Source organism: Dermochelys coriacea, chromosome 3 (assembly GCF_009764565.3).
Source record: "Dermochelys coriacea isolate rDerCor1 chromosome 3, rDerCor1.pri.v4, whole genome shotgun sequence".
NCBI lineage: Eukaryota > Metazoa > Chordata > Testudines > Dermochelyidae > Dermochelys > Dermochelys coriacea.
The window spans coordinates 9,162,996-9,181,101 of NC_050070.1; the positions used below are offsets into that span (position 1 = coordinate 9,162,996).

At 49.5% G+C, this 18,106-nt stretch overlaps 1 protein-coding gene across 5 annotated transcripts in view; it reads right to left on the reverse strand.

Moving 5' to 3' along the window:
- Positions 1 to 17,717, reverse strand: part of LOC122459169 (XK-related protein 6-like) — a 105,662-nt gene extending 87,945 nt beyond the window's left edge. The window contains exons 1-4 of one of the 5 annotated variants that reach the window (XM_043510088.1): positions 14,980 to 15,719; positions 12,012 to 12,057; positions 10,505 to 10,746; positions 9,017 to 9,697 (exon numbers count right to left, since the gene is read on the reverse strand). In XM_043510088.1, the coding sequence (XP_043366023.1) occupies positions 10,735 to 10,746; positions 12,012 to 12,057; positions 14,980 to 15,680 (759 nt within the window). In that variant the 5' untranslated portion in view covers positions 15,681 to 15,719 and the 3' untranslated portion in view covers positions 9,017 to 9,697; positions 10,505 to 10,734. The other 4 variants (XR_006279674.1, XM_043510090.1, XM_043510087.1 and 1 more) reach the window with 4 other exon arrangements.
- Positions 17,718 to 18,106: the final 389 nt, after the last annotated feature.

An 18,106-nucleotide genomic window follows, 5' to 3' on the forward strand; every position in this document is an offset into this window, starting at 1 on the left:
AGCTGTGTTAGTCTGTATTCGCAAAAAGAAAAGGAGTACTTGTGGCACCTTAGAGACTAACAAATTTATTTGAGCACAAGCTTTCGTGAGCTACAGCTCACTCTCACAAAAGCTTATGCCCAAATAAAGTTGTTAGTCTCTAAGGTGCCACAAGTACTCCTTTTCTTTTTTCTTAATAGGTGGGTAACCTCAGCATGAAATTCCTCAAGGGATGATTTATTAAGGGAGTGTCTTGAATGGAAGGAGAGTGACAAGACTAGACTGAGAGTCAAAGATTTCAGTTTGTGAGGAGAATACATTTGATTTTTCTGGGCAAAGAGACCAAAATACTTCTCATGGCATCAAAAATATGCATTCACATTACTACCCTACTTGAGTGTCAAGAACAGACTGAAATAAGATTGAGTTGCCAAGAAAAAAAAAAGTCCTTCCCAGAAAACAATGGTATAAGTAATCTATTGTGTCCTTTTTCAATAAAAGGCATTTGCAGATGCGATACAGAATCAAAGCCAAAACAAAAAACTGATCCTAATATCTATTGATCTAATACACATGATCAGTAAACACTCTTCCAAAGCAGTAAGTATACTAATGCTGTTAGGATATAGATATTCAGGCCTGTCTGTAAAGTCCTATAACTCTAAGAATTTAGGTGTATTCTTATCACTTAGCTAGTTATAGAGGTATAAAAGAAAGAATCAAAATCACTGTCTGCCGGCGTAAGGGCCTTCTCTCACTGTGACAGTCTGGGGCCCTGTGCTTAGGCTAAGGCCTTTGGCTAAGCAGCAGGGGCAGCCCTAAGCAGGGAAGCGACCGGTCACCTCCTCACGTTCCAACCTAGTCCCATTGAAATCAGGTGCTATTGGGCCGCTAGGATACAATCCTGTCCTGATAATGCCCATCGCCTCCAGAGAAAGGGAAGGGCCTAGAAAACGTAAAAGGAAACTTAGTTTGATAGCATCCTGTCTGGCAAGAACTCACTTATCAATAGCTGGGATATGAAATCCTCATTTCTGTGTTGTTCTATCACTGTAGTCCCCATTTCCCTATTGTTTGTCTGTATAATCTCTGGTTTCAGAGTAGCAGCCGTGTTAGTCTGTATTCGCAAAAAGAAAAGGAGTACTTGTGGCACCTTAGAGACTAACAAATTTATTAGAGCATAAGCTTTCGTGAGCTACAGCTCACTTCATCGGATGCAGTCTGGTTCTGAGATTGTTTCTGTCTGCTGTATAATTAATTTTGCTGGGTGCAAACTAATTAAGGTGGTAGGATACAATTGGTTAAATAATCATGTTACAATATGTTAGGATTGGTAAGTTAAATTTCAGGAAAATGACTGGTTACGGTATAGCTAAGCAGAACTCAAGTTTTACTATATACTCTGCAGTGAATCAGGAAGTGGGGGGGGGGATTGGAATCATGTTTTGCTAAGGGTGAAAAATGGGAACAGGGATACAGGTAAGGCTCTGTGGTGTCAGAGCTGGGAAGGGGGACACTAAGGAAGGAAACTGGAATCATGCTTGCTGGAAGTTCACCCCAATAAACATCAAATTGTTTGCACTTTTGGACTTCGGGTATTGTTGCTCTCTGTTCATGTGAGAAGGACCAGGGAAGTAAGTGGGTGAAGAAATAAGCCCCTAACAAATGCTTCTTTCCTCTCAAACTCACTCTTGGTTGTTTTCTAAAAAATGAAGGAAGGAAGAATTGTTCCCCTCAATACAGGAAACACCAGGAAAAGAAATATTAGAACAATTGCTTGATGGTGACTGAAGTTAGTCCACTAGCATGACAACATGCTAGTGACTTTACACTGCAAGTGAAGCAAGTTCACATCCTTGCTTAGAATATGACTTGTAGTTGTAAGGTTCCCCTGGGAAAAGGATGGATCAATTTCTGTTGCCAGTGCTTTGTACTGCTCCAAATTATTTCCATTTATAATTATTAATAAATGAATTACAGTGTTGTGTCTTCAATCAGCAGTCACACACCACCAACACTAGATGAAAAGACAACTGTACGAGATAAGCAGTTTATTGACTCAAAAGTCCAATGGTTCTCAACCTTTTTGCATTTGTGAACCCCTAAAAAATTTCAAGTGGAGGTGCGGAGCCCATTAGATAGCTTAAACGCAGTCTGCAGAGGCCCATGGGCCTACAGACCACAGGCTGAGAACCACTGGACTGGAAGACAGTTACCGCACAAGTGTAAAACTGACAGCATCCAAACACTGGTGTGTGTATGAAATAAATATCAGCAAAATTCTCTTTAAATCAGAGATTCAATACAGAGAATATACAACGCAATTACTATGTTAATTTGTCTGAATTTTTCTATTTGATGCTTGAGCTGAAAATATGAACTTACATTTTAAAAGCTGTCATTTTATGTTACTGAAAATGGTTATTTCCAAAACCCAGTAATAAATATCCAATAATACAATTAGAAATTAAGCTTACCCTCTCATCCCATTCCCTACCCTTCTCCTTTCACCATTCTAATAATAAACTGCCTATCTACAGAAACATTCTGGCCCAAATCCTTAGTGGGTGTAAACTGGCATACCTCTATTGACTTTAACTGACCTATGTCAATTTACATCAGCTGAGGATCTAGCCCTTAAACTTTTTCACGGGTGCCTGTCCGACTGCCAATTATAGCAAAACTTTTGCTTCCAAAAAGTTAAAGATGTGAATTAAATGAATTTACAACAGACCTTGGGAGAAAGTAGTTCCTACTCTATAACTCCTCACCTTTACCAAGCTCTGTTCAAGCAAGATTTAGAATGTTCTTTTGTTATCCCCATCCCCACACTAAGTTTACGTGGCAGAAGTCAGTGATCTTGTCTGCCTGCACGGATCATGGCATGGGGATAAATATATAGCTGTAGCTCTTTATGACAAGCCCTACATGGACAATAAATTAATTAAAAAGATACCCGACAACATCATGTCAAGTGACACGCAGGGACTCAAAGCATTCAGTCTGCAGCACAGCATTCCCCTCTACACCAGATGGTAACTAATACAGCCCAGTGATAATGGAAGCAGTTAAAATGAGCAGAGAACTGTTCATTGTCCACCACTTTCCAGAGCAGCTGTACTAGGGAAGCACTTCCAGCAATAAGGAAATGAACTGCATGTTCAATAAAAAGTATATTTTACACTGCCCACCAAAAAGAGGAAACAAATATTTCTGTAGCTTTATGAATGTTAGTTACACAGGTGTCGTTTAAAAGGGAAAGAATAAAATCAAAATATTCAATTAGAAAGAATTAGTGTAATTGCAGGTTCCATTTTATCCCTCCATTCAAACCATAAAGGGCCTCAAATTACTGCAGAGCTACGATACAGAGCTTCGTGCTGCTTAATGCTTTTATACAAATCCAGGAAGTTCATTAACTTTTGGTTTGAGTGAAGGTCTCTCTTTTCTCTCCTATTCCCTGCTGATTTCATAAATACTCCTTAAAATAGAGCTGGTTATAAAACAATTTTTTTTCTCCACGGGGTGAGGTATGCAGAGGATGGGCCAGATTCAAATTTAGGCACACATCTATATGTGCACTTTACTTATGCATGCAAATCAGGTGTGTGTGTATAAATTAGGTACATGCAAATACATGGTCATAATTTTGGGCATGCCTAAATTTAAAAGTCTGACCTTTGATCTCTGGAATTATTTATTTACGTTAGTAAGGAAAAGGGAAGATCAGGTCCAATTTCTGCTCCACAAACACCAGATAAAATCCTCTTGCAAAGGAATATAAAAATATCTAATTTTATTAAAAGTATAGAGCACGAATCAGAAAATAATTTGCTTGCCCAAGGTCACACAGCAAGTCAGTGGTAGAGCTGGGAAAGAGCACAGAATTCCTAACTCCCAACCCTGTGCTCTAACCAACAGTCTACATTTCCTTCCTTTAATGATGCCATAAGCCATTGTTCTCTGAGTACAACCAAATTCCTCCCTGGAAATATGCTCCTCCATCCTGCCAGTTGCCTTAATCTCTTGTTTCCGTATCTCAGACTCTTAGTATTTTTAGTGGACGCTTACAATTCTGTTGTAAATATTGGCAAAACTAACTGAAATATTCTCTGGCATTCAAGATTCAGGGGGTTTTTTAGTCATGTTTTTAATCTACTTTCTCCTTATTTTTGGAACACCTCCCACTCCTCATTTTGTGCCAGATTGTTCATATTTTTTAAATGCCTTCTGCTTACAACACGTTTTACTTCAACAGTATCAGCCTCTGTTGCTCTTTTTCCTGGCTCTGACATAACTGGGATAAATTCCAATCCCAATCTCAGATCGTTCCTGAGATGTTTTACTGCTGCCATATGAGTGTGGTATGTCAAGCAAAATGCATTTCCAGCACCACCACAAGTTTCTTCATAGATGCAATGGGGAACCAGCTGGAAAACGGTTAAAACATTCCTCTACTTCCTACCAGCATGGAAGAACCGGAGAGAGCCAAAGGGTACAAGTTTTCCCATACAATGTAATTCTATAAATTCATTTAGGACAGGCGTTCTCAACCTTTTTCTTTCCGAGCCACCCCCCTATAAAAACTCCATGGCCCACCTATGCCACAGTAACTGGTTTTCTGCATATAAAAAACAAGGCTAGTGTCAAGGGGTAGCAACCAGGACAACTACCTGGGGCCCCATGCCACAGGGACTCCACCAAAGCTACATTGCTCAGGCTTCGGCTTCAGTCCCAAGGAGGCGAGGCTCAGGGCCCTGGGCTTCAGCCCCAGGCAGTGGGGCTTCGGCTTTCTACCCTGGGCCCCAGCGAGTCTAATGCTGGCCCTGCTTGGCAGGCCCCCAGGGGCCCAAGACCCCTGATTGAGAACTGCTGATTTAGGGCATTTGTCACTTCCAAATCTTTTTTGAGATGCACACAGGATTCACTAATGTGTATCACTTAGGACGGGGGACTCCCAATGCTAACCGCTATACATACATACATACAGACTCCCTGTCCTCAAGAGCTTCTAAGGTGCCACAAGTACTCCTTTTCTTTTTGCGGATACAGACTAAAACGGCTGCTACTCTGAAACTTACCTAGAATTATACATCACACTCGTTCCCACTGTCTCTGAGCACCTTACACATGGTTTTGAAAGGTATAAAATAGCTCAGCCTCGGTCTTTTTCTCTGTCCCACACATGGCAGGAAATTTCAACTTCCCACCTCTAGCTAGCCCAAGAACTCCCTCCCCTTTAACTCCAGAGAAGACCACTAAATTATTTGGCTTTAGATAGCTATATACTCCACCTTTCATCATTCAGGTGGAAGGGCAAACAGGCCAACTCTTCTAAAGTTGACCCCACTATTGCACTATGGGGAAAAAACTGACAAATTCCCACTAGCTCCTGAACCTGGTCAGCTGCATTGGTAGGAGCTGCTGCCTAGACAAGATGCTGGCAGGCAGCCCTGTTTTCACCAGCATTTTGATTAGACTTCCTCTTCAGCAGGTTTACCTAAAAGGGTGGTAACGCTAATTTCAGGGTCCTTGTCTACCCTGCAGCTCCTCATGGTTTTAATACTAGTTCTGATGAACTGGTAGGAATTTTTATGGTAAATTTCACCAGTACAGAAATGGTCTGAGAGAAGAAACTTGTAGAGTGGCAAGAAGGATATTTTTAGTGGATGGGGCACTAGACTTCGATTCAGGAGATGTAGCTTTAATTCCCGACAGCCACATATTTGGGCAACAGACTTAAATCTACGCAATGTCTCAATTCCCCAGCACTAACAGGGGATAATACCCTACGCACAGAGGCGGTGGGAGTGTAAAATCCATTAATGATTGTGAAGCATTCAGATACAGTACTACCGCACTGAGATCTATACAAATTCCTAGACAGAGTAGAGAAAGAGAGAAGCCATGTTGAAACTCATAATCTACACCTGTGCTCCATCTAACCCCAGAGAAAAATCCTAGGTATTCAATGAACCCAGTCCCAGAAGCTCTACAACCAAGCCAACCTCCAGGAAAGAGAACCCCTACAAAAGCTAATATTCAAATAGTGGCCATGAGAAAACACTGACTGGAAATGAAAGTCAAAGAGGCAAATTTGCATATGACACGTGAAAGTCAAAGTCAGTTCAGCATTCTACCTCCCCATCCTGGAATCTCATCATACATGATTGTTATCAGACTGCATTGAACAGCGATAGAAGGTGGGTAAGGCAATACTCTTTATTGGACCAACTTCTGTTGATGAGACAAGATTTTGAGCTTACACAGAGCTCTTATTCAGGTCTGGAAAACATACTCAGAGAATAGAAATGACAACCTAAATGCTGACAGGTGACGAATCTGTAAAGTATCTAAATCCTCAGACTAGGATTTGAGCCACCAACCCTAACATAGAATGTATGTGAACACAATTACAGAGGAAGGAAAGTTTTATGGTTCAGGGACTAGGCTGGAACTCAGGTTTGACACCCAGCTACCAGACCCTTTTTGTATGACTTGAATATTTACTTCCACTGGTGAGCACTAACTCACACTGACTTCAGTAATGGGTTCAAAATCTGGCCCTCAATCTTTTTGTACCTCATTCCCCACTCTGTTAAAAAGGAGGAAGAAGCTACTAATACATCCTTTCTGCCTTCTCTGTCTAGCATGTAAACGGTTTGAGCAGAATATGTCTTTTACAATACGTATGTACCGATCTTGGTGTTCCGATCTCATTTAGGGCCCCATGGCACTATGTAATACCAACAATCATATACACATATGGCTACTAAAACAACTAGCATCAGCGTATACATACACACACACACTTGATCAGTTCAAGTATATGCAGGTTGTAAATGTAGTGCTCAATGCACAGGTGTTAGCCACACTAATTTTATTAAGAGGCTCCATTTTGGATTCCTGTGTAGGTCTTCCGCCTCAATAACACCTTTCTTCTTCTTCTAAAACTCTATCTGAAAACTATTCATTTGTGCATATGAATGCCTTGTTCCCCTTTGTGTACATTTTATTTGAAGAGAACAAGCCTTTTTTCTTTTACTGCTTCTGGAACTATTTGTTCTAGGGTAACTAGGGAAACTATTTGTTTCCCAAACTGCTTCCACCTCAGAAAATTTTGTTAATAACGAGCAGCACTTTAGCGTAACCATCTGTCTTCCAAGACTTCTTGTACAAACACCTTCTGGTGACCTTGGCTGATGGCTATTGAACTGACTGTAAATTTCAGTGGATTCATCAAAGAATATGCAATAAAGGGGAATTTCAGATTTATCAATTCCACCTTCACAAGGAACCAAAATCTTCAGTCCATTTTAACAGGCTAGGAAGGCCAGAAATCCGATTTTCCCCCTCCTCCATTTCTATTCCTTGCTCCAATGCTTGAAAAAGTTTGTTCATCTTGAAAAAATATCAGTACTGGCCTTGAAAACTTTTCTATTCATGGAAGATTACTAGACAGTGGGTCATAAAAAAAGTCACTATTCTCCACAAGCTCCTTTCTCTCGCCTTCCCCTTTAATTCAAGCACGATCTTTGCTTCTCTCTCTCTCATGAGTCGCTGGTTAGATAAATACTTTACACCAGCTGAAAGCTTTCAGATAGTATAAAGCTTTAGTTTCTACCTAGACCACTTCTCAAGACAGTGGCTGCTAAAAATCAAGTCAGGATTCAAGGGAAACAAAGCAAGCATTTAAAAAGAGGGGAAATACGGTATTTGAGGGATTCAGATTTCTCCATGCTATACCTCCACCATCTTGTCCAGTACAATACTCTATGCTTCCGTTTTAATTTCTGGTCTTTTCTTTATGATAGGTTCAAGACAACAGCAACAACCATCACTTCTTTTGAACAAGGTCTCTTGCCTTCCCCCCACCACCCACACACCCCAGTGTTTTTCCACATATGCAAATTACATTACTGCCAAAGAGATGTTATATGATTGTGCGGGAGGGGAGGTAGTCCAGAACACACTGCAAAGGTGAAGTCCATCCTTTGAAAAGGTTAGGGAAAACCTCTCTCTAAAGGCTAGAATGTCATAAGATCTGCTTCAACATCTGTGATTTGACCCCCCTCTAGTGGGTAACCCACAACAAGGCAGTAAGCCTCACTACCAGTTAACAGCCAATGCAGAGTCTCCTTTTGCTCAGGTGATTAGTTCCCTTTTTAAACCTAGATGCCCTCTATTCTAGGATCAATGCCTTTTGTGCTGTTTAATCAATGTGAATGTCTGCAGACAGATTCCATCCTGGGCTGGATTAGAGGGAGGTGTTCAGAATTCTCTTCTATAGAGCCATCTCACACAGAGGTCCTTTGCAATTTCAGGTAAATGGAAGCAGAGAAATTCCTCTCAATATTTGGTTGTGTGTGCAACTTGGCTTGTCACAGCATTGTCATTTACCCCAGTGCTTGTTCCCGCTGCCAGGTATTTTCAGAGCCTGACAGAACTCTATGCTACAGCCAGGGTTTCACAGCTTATCCTAAAGAGGAAGAACTCAGCTGCCAGACAAACTAACCAGAAAAGTAGCAAAATATGTAAGTCTGCCAGAAGAGACAGCAAATGTGCAGAAAGTGTCTAGAAATCGAAGTACCCAAGACAGAAGAGTCTGACAAGATTCATGGATGGGTACTTCCAGCTACTCGGTTGTTTGATAGATACCTTCCCATCTTAAGCAACCCAGACACGTTCTAAAAGTCCAGGAGTTGCTGACATAATTTAGAAACACTTCTCAGCCCATGTATCTTGAATATAGCGAGTGTTTAAGTCGCGTTATTACATTAGAGAATTGTGCTCTAGAACTAAAAAACAATCCTCATTTATCATGCTCACATTAACAGCAAATATTCCATTTAAATCAACTGTTGAAAGACAAACTTAGCTCCTTGATAGATTTGTTTGACAACCTATCCAAATAATATTTATCTTTCCATATTCCACACAACCTTCCGCAAAACATGGAAGTTTACATTTGGTATATCAACTAGTGAAGAAAATAGTTAAGTCTTTACCTCGATTGTAGGATTACATAACACATGTGGAGTATAAGTTTTTAATGTCAAGAGAAAGAGGACCACAAGGTTTTCTTAGAGCCCGGTTTTCTTCATAACATGTACATTTACTGTTCTTGTTTTAAAAACTTATTTGAATGCATTACATGTAAGGTAACATTCCTGAGAATTTCTGAGAGATACAATAGAATAGGATTTTCAACTGATCAGCTTTCAGTTTAGACCTGTCCATCTCAGGTTACACTTATTCCACTGGATTTTAGTGGTATATTCCTAGATCTAACCTAATAGTATGGAGCTACATGAAGTTTCACAGTTTACACACTAAACCTTGTATATTTTAAGGAACGCAATCATGACCCACTAACCTACTTGCAACAGTGATTAGAAAGAGGTACAGATACAAAAATAATATTGTTGAGCACTTTTAATACAGCTAATTAGCCAAGATGCTAAATCTTTCAAGTCAAAATGTCTATTCCTTAATTTACACAGATGAATGACTTCAGTGGAAGCAACAACCCTGGCAAACTTAAAAGGCAACCCTGCATCCAGTCTATTTCAAGTAACACCACAGCACTGCAACATTCTTCCTCAATGAACATCCCTTCTGCAGTTTTGTAGTGCTGAAGCACAAAAGAGCATAATATGCACGACTGGCATCCTTTACTTTGACAGTTTGGCTGAAATGTTCTAGTCTTCAAGATTACCTAAGAAATTAAGATGAAAAGTAAAAATTGTAGACTGTTAAAATGAGGTAGAAATAGGTACATGAGTACATTTGTAATGATACAAGCTTAAAACCATATTGCTCATGCAATGATTGAGACAATAAAAACCATTAGCAATAAGCAAACTGAGTGACTCTGGAAATACAAATTAATCCATCTCCCATCAACGCTTTCATTAACCTCTCTAACACACTTGGCAAAGCCTAAATTCTATATGTGATTGTGCATATACAAAAACAACAAATAAGGGACAAAACTCAAAAAAAGGCCTCATTTTTAACTCATTTGTACTGGAACTGCTAGATACTGCCTACACAATTCCAAGACATAATGGAGATATTAATGCTCTAATGCCCGCCCCCCAAAAAAATCAACGTATTCATTCTAATAGAAGCTTGTATGCCTGCTGTAGGAATTTTAGCTATAAATCCTTTTATTTGCAAGTCTCATCAGTGTTTAGGAAAGGAAGTTCTTATAGGATGACAAACCATATTTGATCCCCACATATTAAATACAAATTAGGTGACATTCATCAAGAAGGAGCCCTGGGAAATTCAAAACAGGATCTCTGTACAATTCACTCCTACTTCCACTATCCTTCATGACTGTTTCCAGCTGCAGGGCAACAGATAGTTTCTGCACAACATATATTTTTGATCTTACTGTACATACTGTATTTGAACAGTTCATATCCATTCTCATGAAGGAAGCTAAGCCCAGTGCATCACACTCTGATCACACATTGTTTAAGTCGTCCCCCTTCATCCCTTAACATAAACTTCTTACCAGCATGAAACAATTTAGCTGCAGGCAAATACTGCTAAAATAGTGCTTTCCAGTATTAGTCCCATCACTGCTTTCAAGATTAATTTTCATGACAGTCGCAACAGCCATGGCAGAAGCGTAAAAACACTCTCGAAATAGTCACAATGGTTAGTCCATAAATTCCTTCCATCGTAGCTATCTCTGCTTTCTTAAGTCAGACACTGAGATCCAGCTTCACTCCACTGCACTGTTTAGCAAGATCTGAATGTGAAACAGGTAATAGTCAGGATCATAGCGAGCTCTCTTATTTCAGTTAACGTGACTTGGTCTGGAGAGCCCCTTCTCAGACCCTGTGTCAGCAGCCCCAGACCTGCACATTCCCAGCACTGAAATCCACCTCTGCAGTGAAAAGTCACTGCTAAATCTGGGCAATTTAAGCCTCTTTTCTTCATAGAAGCCACACACACACACACACACACCCCTACCTCTTCCATGCACGATCAGAGCTTCTAACAGCATCCTGTTCCCCCCCACACACACACACACTGTTCACTCAAACGTGTTATGGGTTTGTTTTTGCCAGTGCAGATTTGCACAGTGGTTAATACATAACCGCTTATTTTGCATGGCTGCATGATGAGAGACCCCCAACTTGCCAAAGGAGCATCTGCACCAAGCTGCTTTTGCAGATGTGATCAACATTTGAGGATAACGGCTGGCGGAAGGAGGCAGAAAGGTTTGTGAACTGATTCTTCTTCCTAGCACATTCCCACCCACACACCCTAGACGTGGCTGCAAAAATATCCACAATCATTGAGAGGGAATTTGTCTTAAATAAGTGCAAATGACATTGAAAGACGACAGAACAGAAATGTGTTTTCTGTTGAACTGCATGATTTCACCAGCTTATTTCCTAGGTAGCGATTCCAGAGAACCTTCCCACACAATTCCTCCGTGCCACCCTCCTCAAAAAACTTTGCTGCGCTATCTCCATTTTACCTCAAGATTCTTGCGCTAAAAAGAAACATCAAGCCCCTCTTCCCCCCCAAACGTGCTGCCTCCATCTTAACTTCAGCCACTTTTTCAGAAATTTAATTTAGCAGCAAAGTTAACCCCTCAGTCACCCATATATCATCCACAAAATACTTTCCCTCTATCTCACCAGCCCTTGCTGCCTTCTACCCCCCACCCACCCCAACAAAAATAAAATCCTCTAAAACCCATTTGAGGTCTTATCTCCAGGATTTCAGTGCAGGGATAAAATTAACCCCATCAGCAACAAGCCATTTGATTCCCCTGTGCCCCATCATATAAAATGTCTCATTGTTGGTTTATCCCACATATCTAGCCTCTTCTCCTGGAAAAAAATATCTGAAAAGGGGTCAAATTAACCCATTTGTTTGCCCTATCAGCCACCCCTATTCCTCCAAATTTCCTTCCCAAATATGGTCTGTCATCTGGATGCCTGTTACTTCCACACTCAACTTGGGGATTTCATCCTATCCCCTCTCATCCATGCCTCTCAGCCTTCAGCCTCACTTCTCAAGTCTCCCCTTTCCACGCACAGAGTTGCCCTAGAGGACATGTAGCAAAACAGCTCTGTACAATTATCCTTAGATCACCTCTTTCCCCAAAATCCCTAGAATGAGCCTGTAAAAATTAACCCCACAGAGATGGGAACTTCTTCATGCTCCCTCCCAAATCTTTGTTGGGGGTATGCTGACCTCCAAAGTCATCCCAGAGATTTCACCCCCAAAACAGTTCCCTGCACTCCAACCCTGGGAATTTTCCTTTCCCTGCTATCCAAATCCTTCCCTTTAATAATCTTTCCTACCTTCCCACAGAAGTCCTCCCTCCCACCCCTCAATGACTTCTCGCTAAGGAATAAACCCCATCTCCGACCTCTAGTCCCTTACACCGGAGATTTAAAAACACTCCAATTCCCCTAAACCTGCTGAAGGGGTGTTTCTCTCCTATTACCAAAGATTTATCGAGGACCTCTCACTACATTTTCCCCTCTTCCAAACGACCTGCTTCCCCCTCTTCGCTGAGTGTGACTAACCCTGGGGCGGGGGCTAGATCTTCCCCTCTTTCCCTTACTTGCAGACCCATTTCCTAGAGCTCACCCTGAATGCAGGTAAGGATGTGAACCCACTTCTCCCCGCAATCCCAGATTCATACCCAGAAATTCTCCCAGGGGTAGAAATGAGCTAATCCCCATTTATGCCACATTAATCCATTCAAACTATGTCCACATGTGGTGGGGATCACTTCTCCCCAGACCCTGAGCTAACCCGGGTGGGGATTGACCAGTTTCACCTCCTAACCCCAGCTGTATGCCATGGAACATTCCCCTCTGGCACAGAACCAATTCTTCCGCCTGTTTGCCTGTGGACCCATACAACAGAGATCTTCCTCCCTGTGTGGGAATGACCTCCACCCCACATCTCCTCCGCCTCCCTGCGGGGAGACCTACCCTCTAGAGCTCTCCCTGGGGGGGGATTCACCCCTGCCCCCAGAATCCTCCCTTCCCCATCTCTCCCCAAGCCCATCCCCTGCTGCTCCCCTTCTGTGCATGTGTAGCAGTGACCCCCCCTCGCCACAGGCCCTTCCCCCAATGCAAGTGGGGCGTGACCCCTCTAGCCTCAAACCCTTCCCCCCGTGTGTGTAGGGGTGACTCCCCCTCTCCCCAGGCCCTTCACCCCCGCCGGCGTGTGTGTAGGGGCGACTCCCCCCTTCCCAGGCCCTTCGCCCCCCCCGGCGTGTGTGTAGGGGCGACTCCCCCTCTCCCCAGGCCCTTCGCCCCCCCCCGGCGTGTGTGTAGGGGCGACTCCCCCCTTCCCAGGCCCTTCGCCCCCCCCCCGGCGTGTGTGTAGGGGCGACTCCCCCCCTTCCCAGCCCCTTCGCCCCCCCCGGCGTGTGTGTAGGGGCGACTCCCCCCCTTCCCAGGCCCTTCGCCCCCCCCGGCGTGTGTGTAGGGGCGACTCCCCCCTTCCCAGGCCCTTCGCCCCCCCCCGGCGTGTGTGTAGGGGCGACTCCCCCTCTCCCCAGGCCCTTCGCCCCCCCCCCGGCGTGTGTGTAGGGGTGACTCCCCCCTTCCCAGGCCCTTCGTCCCCCCCGGCGTGTGTGTAGGGGTGACTCCCCCTCTCCCCAGCCCCTTCGCCCCCCCCCGGCGTGTGTGTAGGGGTGACTCCCCCCTTCCCAGCCCCTTCGCCCCCCTCCCGGCGTGTGTGTAGGGGTGACTCCCCCCCTTCCCAGCCCCTTCGCCCCCCTCCCGGCGTGTGTGTAGGGGTGACTCCCCCCCTTCCCAGCCCCTTCGCCCCCCTCCCGGCGTGTGTGTAGGGGTGACTCCCCCTCTCCCCAGGCCCTTCGCCCCCCCCGGCGTGTGTGTAGGGGCGACTCCCCCCCTTCCCAGGCCCTTCGCCCCCCCCGGCGTGTGTGTAGGGGCGACTCCCCCCCCTTCCCAGCCCCTTCGCCCCCCCCCCCGCGTGTGTGTAGGGGCGACTCCCCCCCTTCCCAGGCCCTTCGCCCCCCCCCGGCGTGTGTGTAGGGGCGACTCCCCCACTTCCCAGCCCCTTCGCCCCCCCCCCGCGTGTGTAGCGGAGACTCCCCCCCTCCCCCGGCCCTTCGCCCCCCCCCGGCGTGTGTGTAGGGGCGACTCCCCCTCTCCCCAGGCCCTTCGCCCCCCCCCGGCGTGTGTGTAGGGGCGACTCCCCCCCTTCCCAGCCCCTTCGCCCCCCCCCCGCGTGTGTAGCGGAGACTCCCCCCTTCCCAGGCCCTTCGCCCCCCCCCGGCGTGTGTGTAGGGGCGACTCCCCCTCTCCCCAGGCCCTTCGCCCCCCCCCCGCGTGTGTGTAGGGGTGACTCCCCCCTTCCCAGCCCCTTCGCCCCCCCCCGCGTGTGTGTAGGGGCGACTCCCCCCTTCCCAGGCCCTTCGCCCCCCCCCGGCGTGTGTGTAGGGGCGACTCCCCCCCTTCCCAGCCCCTTCGCCCCCCCCCGGCGTGTGTGTAGGGGCGACTCCCCCTCTCCCCAGGCCCTTCGCCCCCCCCCCGGCGTGTGTGTAGGGGCGACTCCCCCCCTTCCCAGCCCCTTCGCCCCCCCCCGGCGTGTGTGTAGGGGCGACTCCCCCTCTCCCCAGGCCCTTCGCCCCCCCCCGGCGTGTGTGTAGGGGCGACTCCCCCCCTTCCCAGCCCCTTCGCCCCCCCCCGGCGTGTGTGTAGGGGCGACTCCCCCTCTCCCCAGGCCCTTCGCCCCCCCCCGCGTGTGTGTAGGGGTGACTCCCCCCTTCCCAGCCCCTTCGCCCCCCCCCGCGTGTGTGTAGGGGTGACTCCCCCCTTCCCAGCCCCTTCGCCCCCCTCCCGGCGTGTGTGTAGGGGCGACTCCCCCCCCTTCCCAGCCCCTTCGCCCCCCCCCCCCGCGTGTGTAGCGGAGACTCCCCCCTCCCCAGGCCCTTTCCCCGCAGTGTGGGGGCGCCTCCCCGCCGCCGCCGCACCTCACCTCCAGACCTGTCCCATCTGCAGCAGGTGGATGACGGCCTGCCAGACCCAGACCGAGAGCCTGCAGAGGCGCTGGGCCCCCGGCGTGGGGCTGCCGGCGGCCCCCGGCCGGCGCCCGACGGCGCCCATCATGGGCGGCCCGCGGCTGCTGAGGCCCTGCACGGCGCCCAGCCCGCCGCCCGTGTAGTCCTGCACGAACCAGCGGAAGCTGAGGATCTGCACCAGCACGGAGGGCAGCAGCACGAAGGCCAGGGTCAGGCCGCACCACACGTAGTCCCGCCGCCCGTAGTGGTGCAGCGCCAGCCACAGGTCCGTGCCCACGTCCCCCAGCAGCACCAGCAGCGCCAGCACGATCCACAGGCAGTCCAGCCACGGCCGCTCGCCCCCGCCGCCGGGCCCCCCCGGGGAGTGCGGCGGCCCCTCGGAGGAGGAGCCCGGGGCCAGCGGGTCCGTGGCCCCGCCGCCGGCCCGGCCCCCCGCCCGCCCCAGCAGGCTCCGCAGGCAGGCGCTCCGGCAGCCCCAGTAGCACGACGAGGTGTTGCAGCAGTGGCAGATGTGCAGGGAGCTGCTGCCGCCCTGCTCGTCCGCCCCGTCGCCGCCGCCCCCCGCGGCCGCCGCCGCCGCCGCCGCCTCGTCCAGGTTGTGCAGCTGGGCGAAGCCGACCCCCGCGCCGCCGCCGCCGCCGTCCGACTTGGCCGCCATCTTGCTGCCGCCGCCGCTCGCCCCGCTTCTCCGGCCCCCTCGCCGGGCTCCCCCCCCCACCACCGCCACCTCCGCCTCCCCCCGGCCGCCGCCGCCGCTGCTGCTGCTTCCGGGGGAGGCGCTTGCCGGGCCCCGCGCAGGGTGGAGGGGGGACCCCTAGCGCCTGCCCGGCGAAGCGCGGCTCCCACGCCCCCCCCCCCCACCCACAGCGCGGCCCCTGGGACCCCCCCCCCACCCCCCAGCCCAGCCTCCTGCACCAAGGAGCCCTGAGCGCCCCGGGACACCCCCCCCCCAGCACAGGCCTCCTGCACCAAGGAGCCCCTGCTCTCCCGGGACCCCCCCCCAGCCCAGCCTTCCTGCACCAAGGAGCCCCTGCTCTCCCGGGACCCCCCCCAGCCCAGCCTTCCTGCACCATGGAGCCCCTGCTCTCCCGGGACCCCCCCCCCAGCCCAGCCTTCCTGCACCATGGAGCCCCTGCTCTCCCGGGACCCCCCCCCAGCCCAGCCTTCCTGCACCATGGAGCCCCTGCTCTCCCGGGACCCCCCCAGCCCAGCCTTCCTGCACAAGGACCCCTGCTCTTCCGGGACCCCCCCCAGCCCAGCCTTCCTGCACCAAGGATTCCCGAGCGCCCCCGGGACCCCCCCCCAGCCCAGCCTTCCTGCACCAAGGACTCCCGGGACCCCCCCCAGCCCAGGCCTCCTGCACTAAGGACCCCCTGCTCTCCCGGGACCCCCCCCAGCCCAGCCTTCTTGCACCAAGGACCCCTGAGTGTCCCCAGGACCCCCCCAGCCCAGGCCTCCTGCACCAAGGACCCCCTGCTCTCCCAGGACCCCCCCAGCCCAGCCTTCCTGCACCAAGGACCCCTGAGCGCCCCTGGGACCCCCCCAGCCCAGGCCTCCTGCACCAAGGACCCCTGAGCTCACCTGGGACCCCTCCCCCCCAGCCCAGCCCTCCTGCACCGTGGACCCACTATTCCCCCAGGATCCCCCCACCCCAGCCCTCCTGCACCAAGGACCCACTGCTTCCCTGAGATCCACCATCCCAGCTCCCCTAACTCCTGCACTAGGGGCCCCCCTCTCTCCTCCAGCACCCAGCTCTGCTACCCCCTGCACCAAGGACCCAGCCAGGCTACCTCCTGTTCTACTAATGCCAGCCCTGGGACCTAGCTATCTCCCTCCCACATCCCCATCCCACCCCCCTCTTCCGCTGCCTCAGCCCTGCCATCCCATCTCCTGTTCCACCAGCTTCCCCTGCCCAGCGCCAGCTGACCTGCTCCTCTCCGACCCAGTCACAGGACTCGCTCCCTGCTCTGCCCTTCCCTACACTGGGGACCCTACACCCCCCACGGCCAAGTCCCACTGACCCCAGCCCCACACCTCTGATGCCCTGCTACTCTCCAACCCTAGCGATGCCCAGGGACTTTCTCCACAGGCTGCCCACACCCCATTACCAAACCAGGGTACTGCAGACCACCAGCTCCCTGAGCCCAGTTCCCCTGCCTCCTAGATACCATCTGCCTGGTTCCCACTACCCCCAAGTCCCTAGTGTCCCCCAGCACCCAATCCACCCCTTGTCCCCCCAAATACATAATCCCAGGTGGCTTCCTCCACCCTTTGGCCCTTAGTTACCTCCACCACCCCAGACCCCAATGGTGCCTTCACAAATCAGCCTCAGCTACCTCCGGACACGCCAAAGCCATGCACCTCAGCCCCCAGTGCTTCTCACATCACCTGGGTCTCCTAATCCCCTTCTTATTACCTAAGCATAAAGCCAGCCCTCTGCTCCCCCCTTTAGTTCATCACTTGCTGTTTAGCTTGGGTGGGTAGGGGGAACCTTTCCTCCATCTCTTGAGGGCTGCCAGGTGGCCATCCCATTCATTGCCAAGGGACACTGACCGGCCTAGCCGCAATGGTATGGAGCAGGCGTTCCAACCAGCTCATCCTTCTGTCCAAGGATCCTGAGCAATCCTGGGCCAGGAGTTCCACCTCTCAAAAGGAAAAACCACCCTCCTAATAGCAAACAGAAGAGCTAGCTTCCTGCTTGGACTTTATAGGCAGAGCCTGGGGAAGCTCCACCCCCAGAGTGGGCAGGGTTTTCCCATCCTTAGCCCTGACCTTGGCTATGAAAGGCAGGATGCTTCAAAAGACCTGTTTATAATAAAAGATAGAGCCCGGCTCCTTAGTCTTTCCCTGGATTGGGGTTGGGTGCACCTCTCTTTACACCTATTTTTGGGGGAAATTTAGCCATTGGTTCCATCTCCTCTGTTTACTTGCACTTGCTTTTATTCCATGCTTGATCTTCCATCCCTATATTGGCTCTTTTGTATGCTCCGATGCATTTTTCTCTTCTTGGAAGTTCACTGTCTCCCTGTAGGCTCTCCTCCCTTTCCTCTCTTGCTTTTTCTGCACAGGCCTGTACGCTCCCCT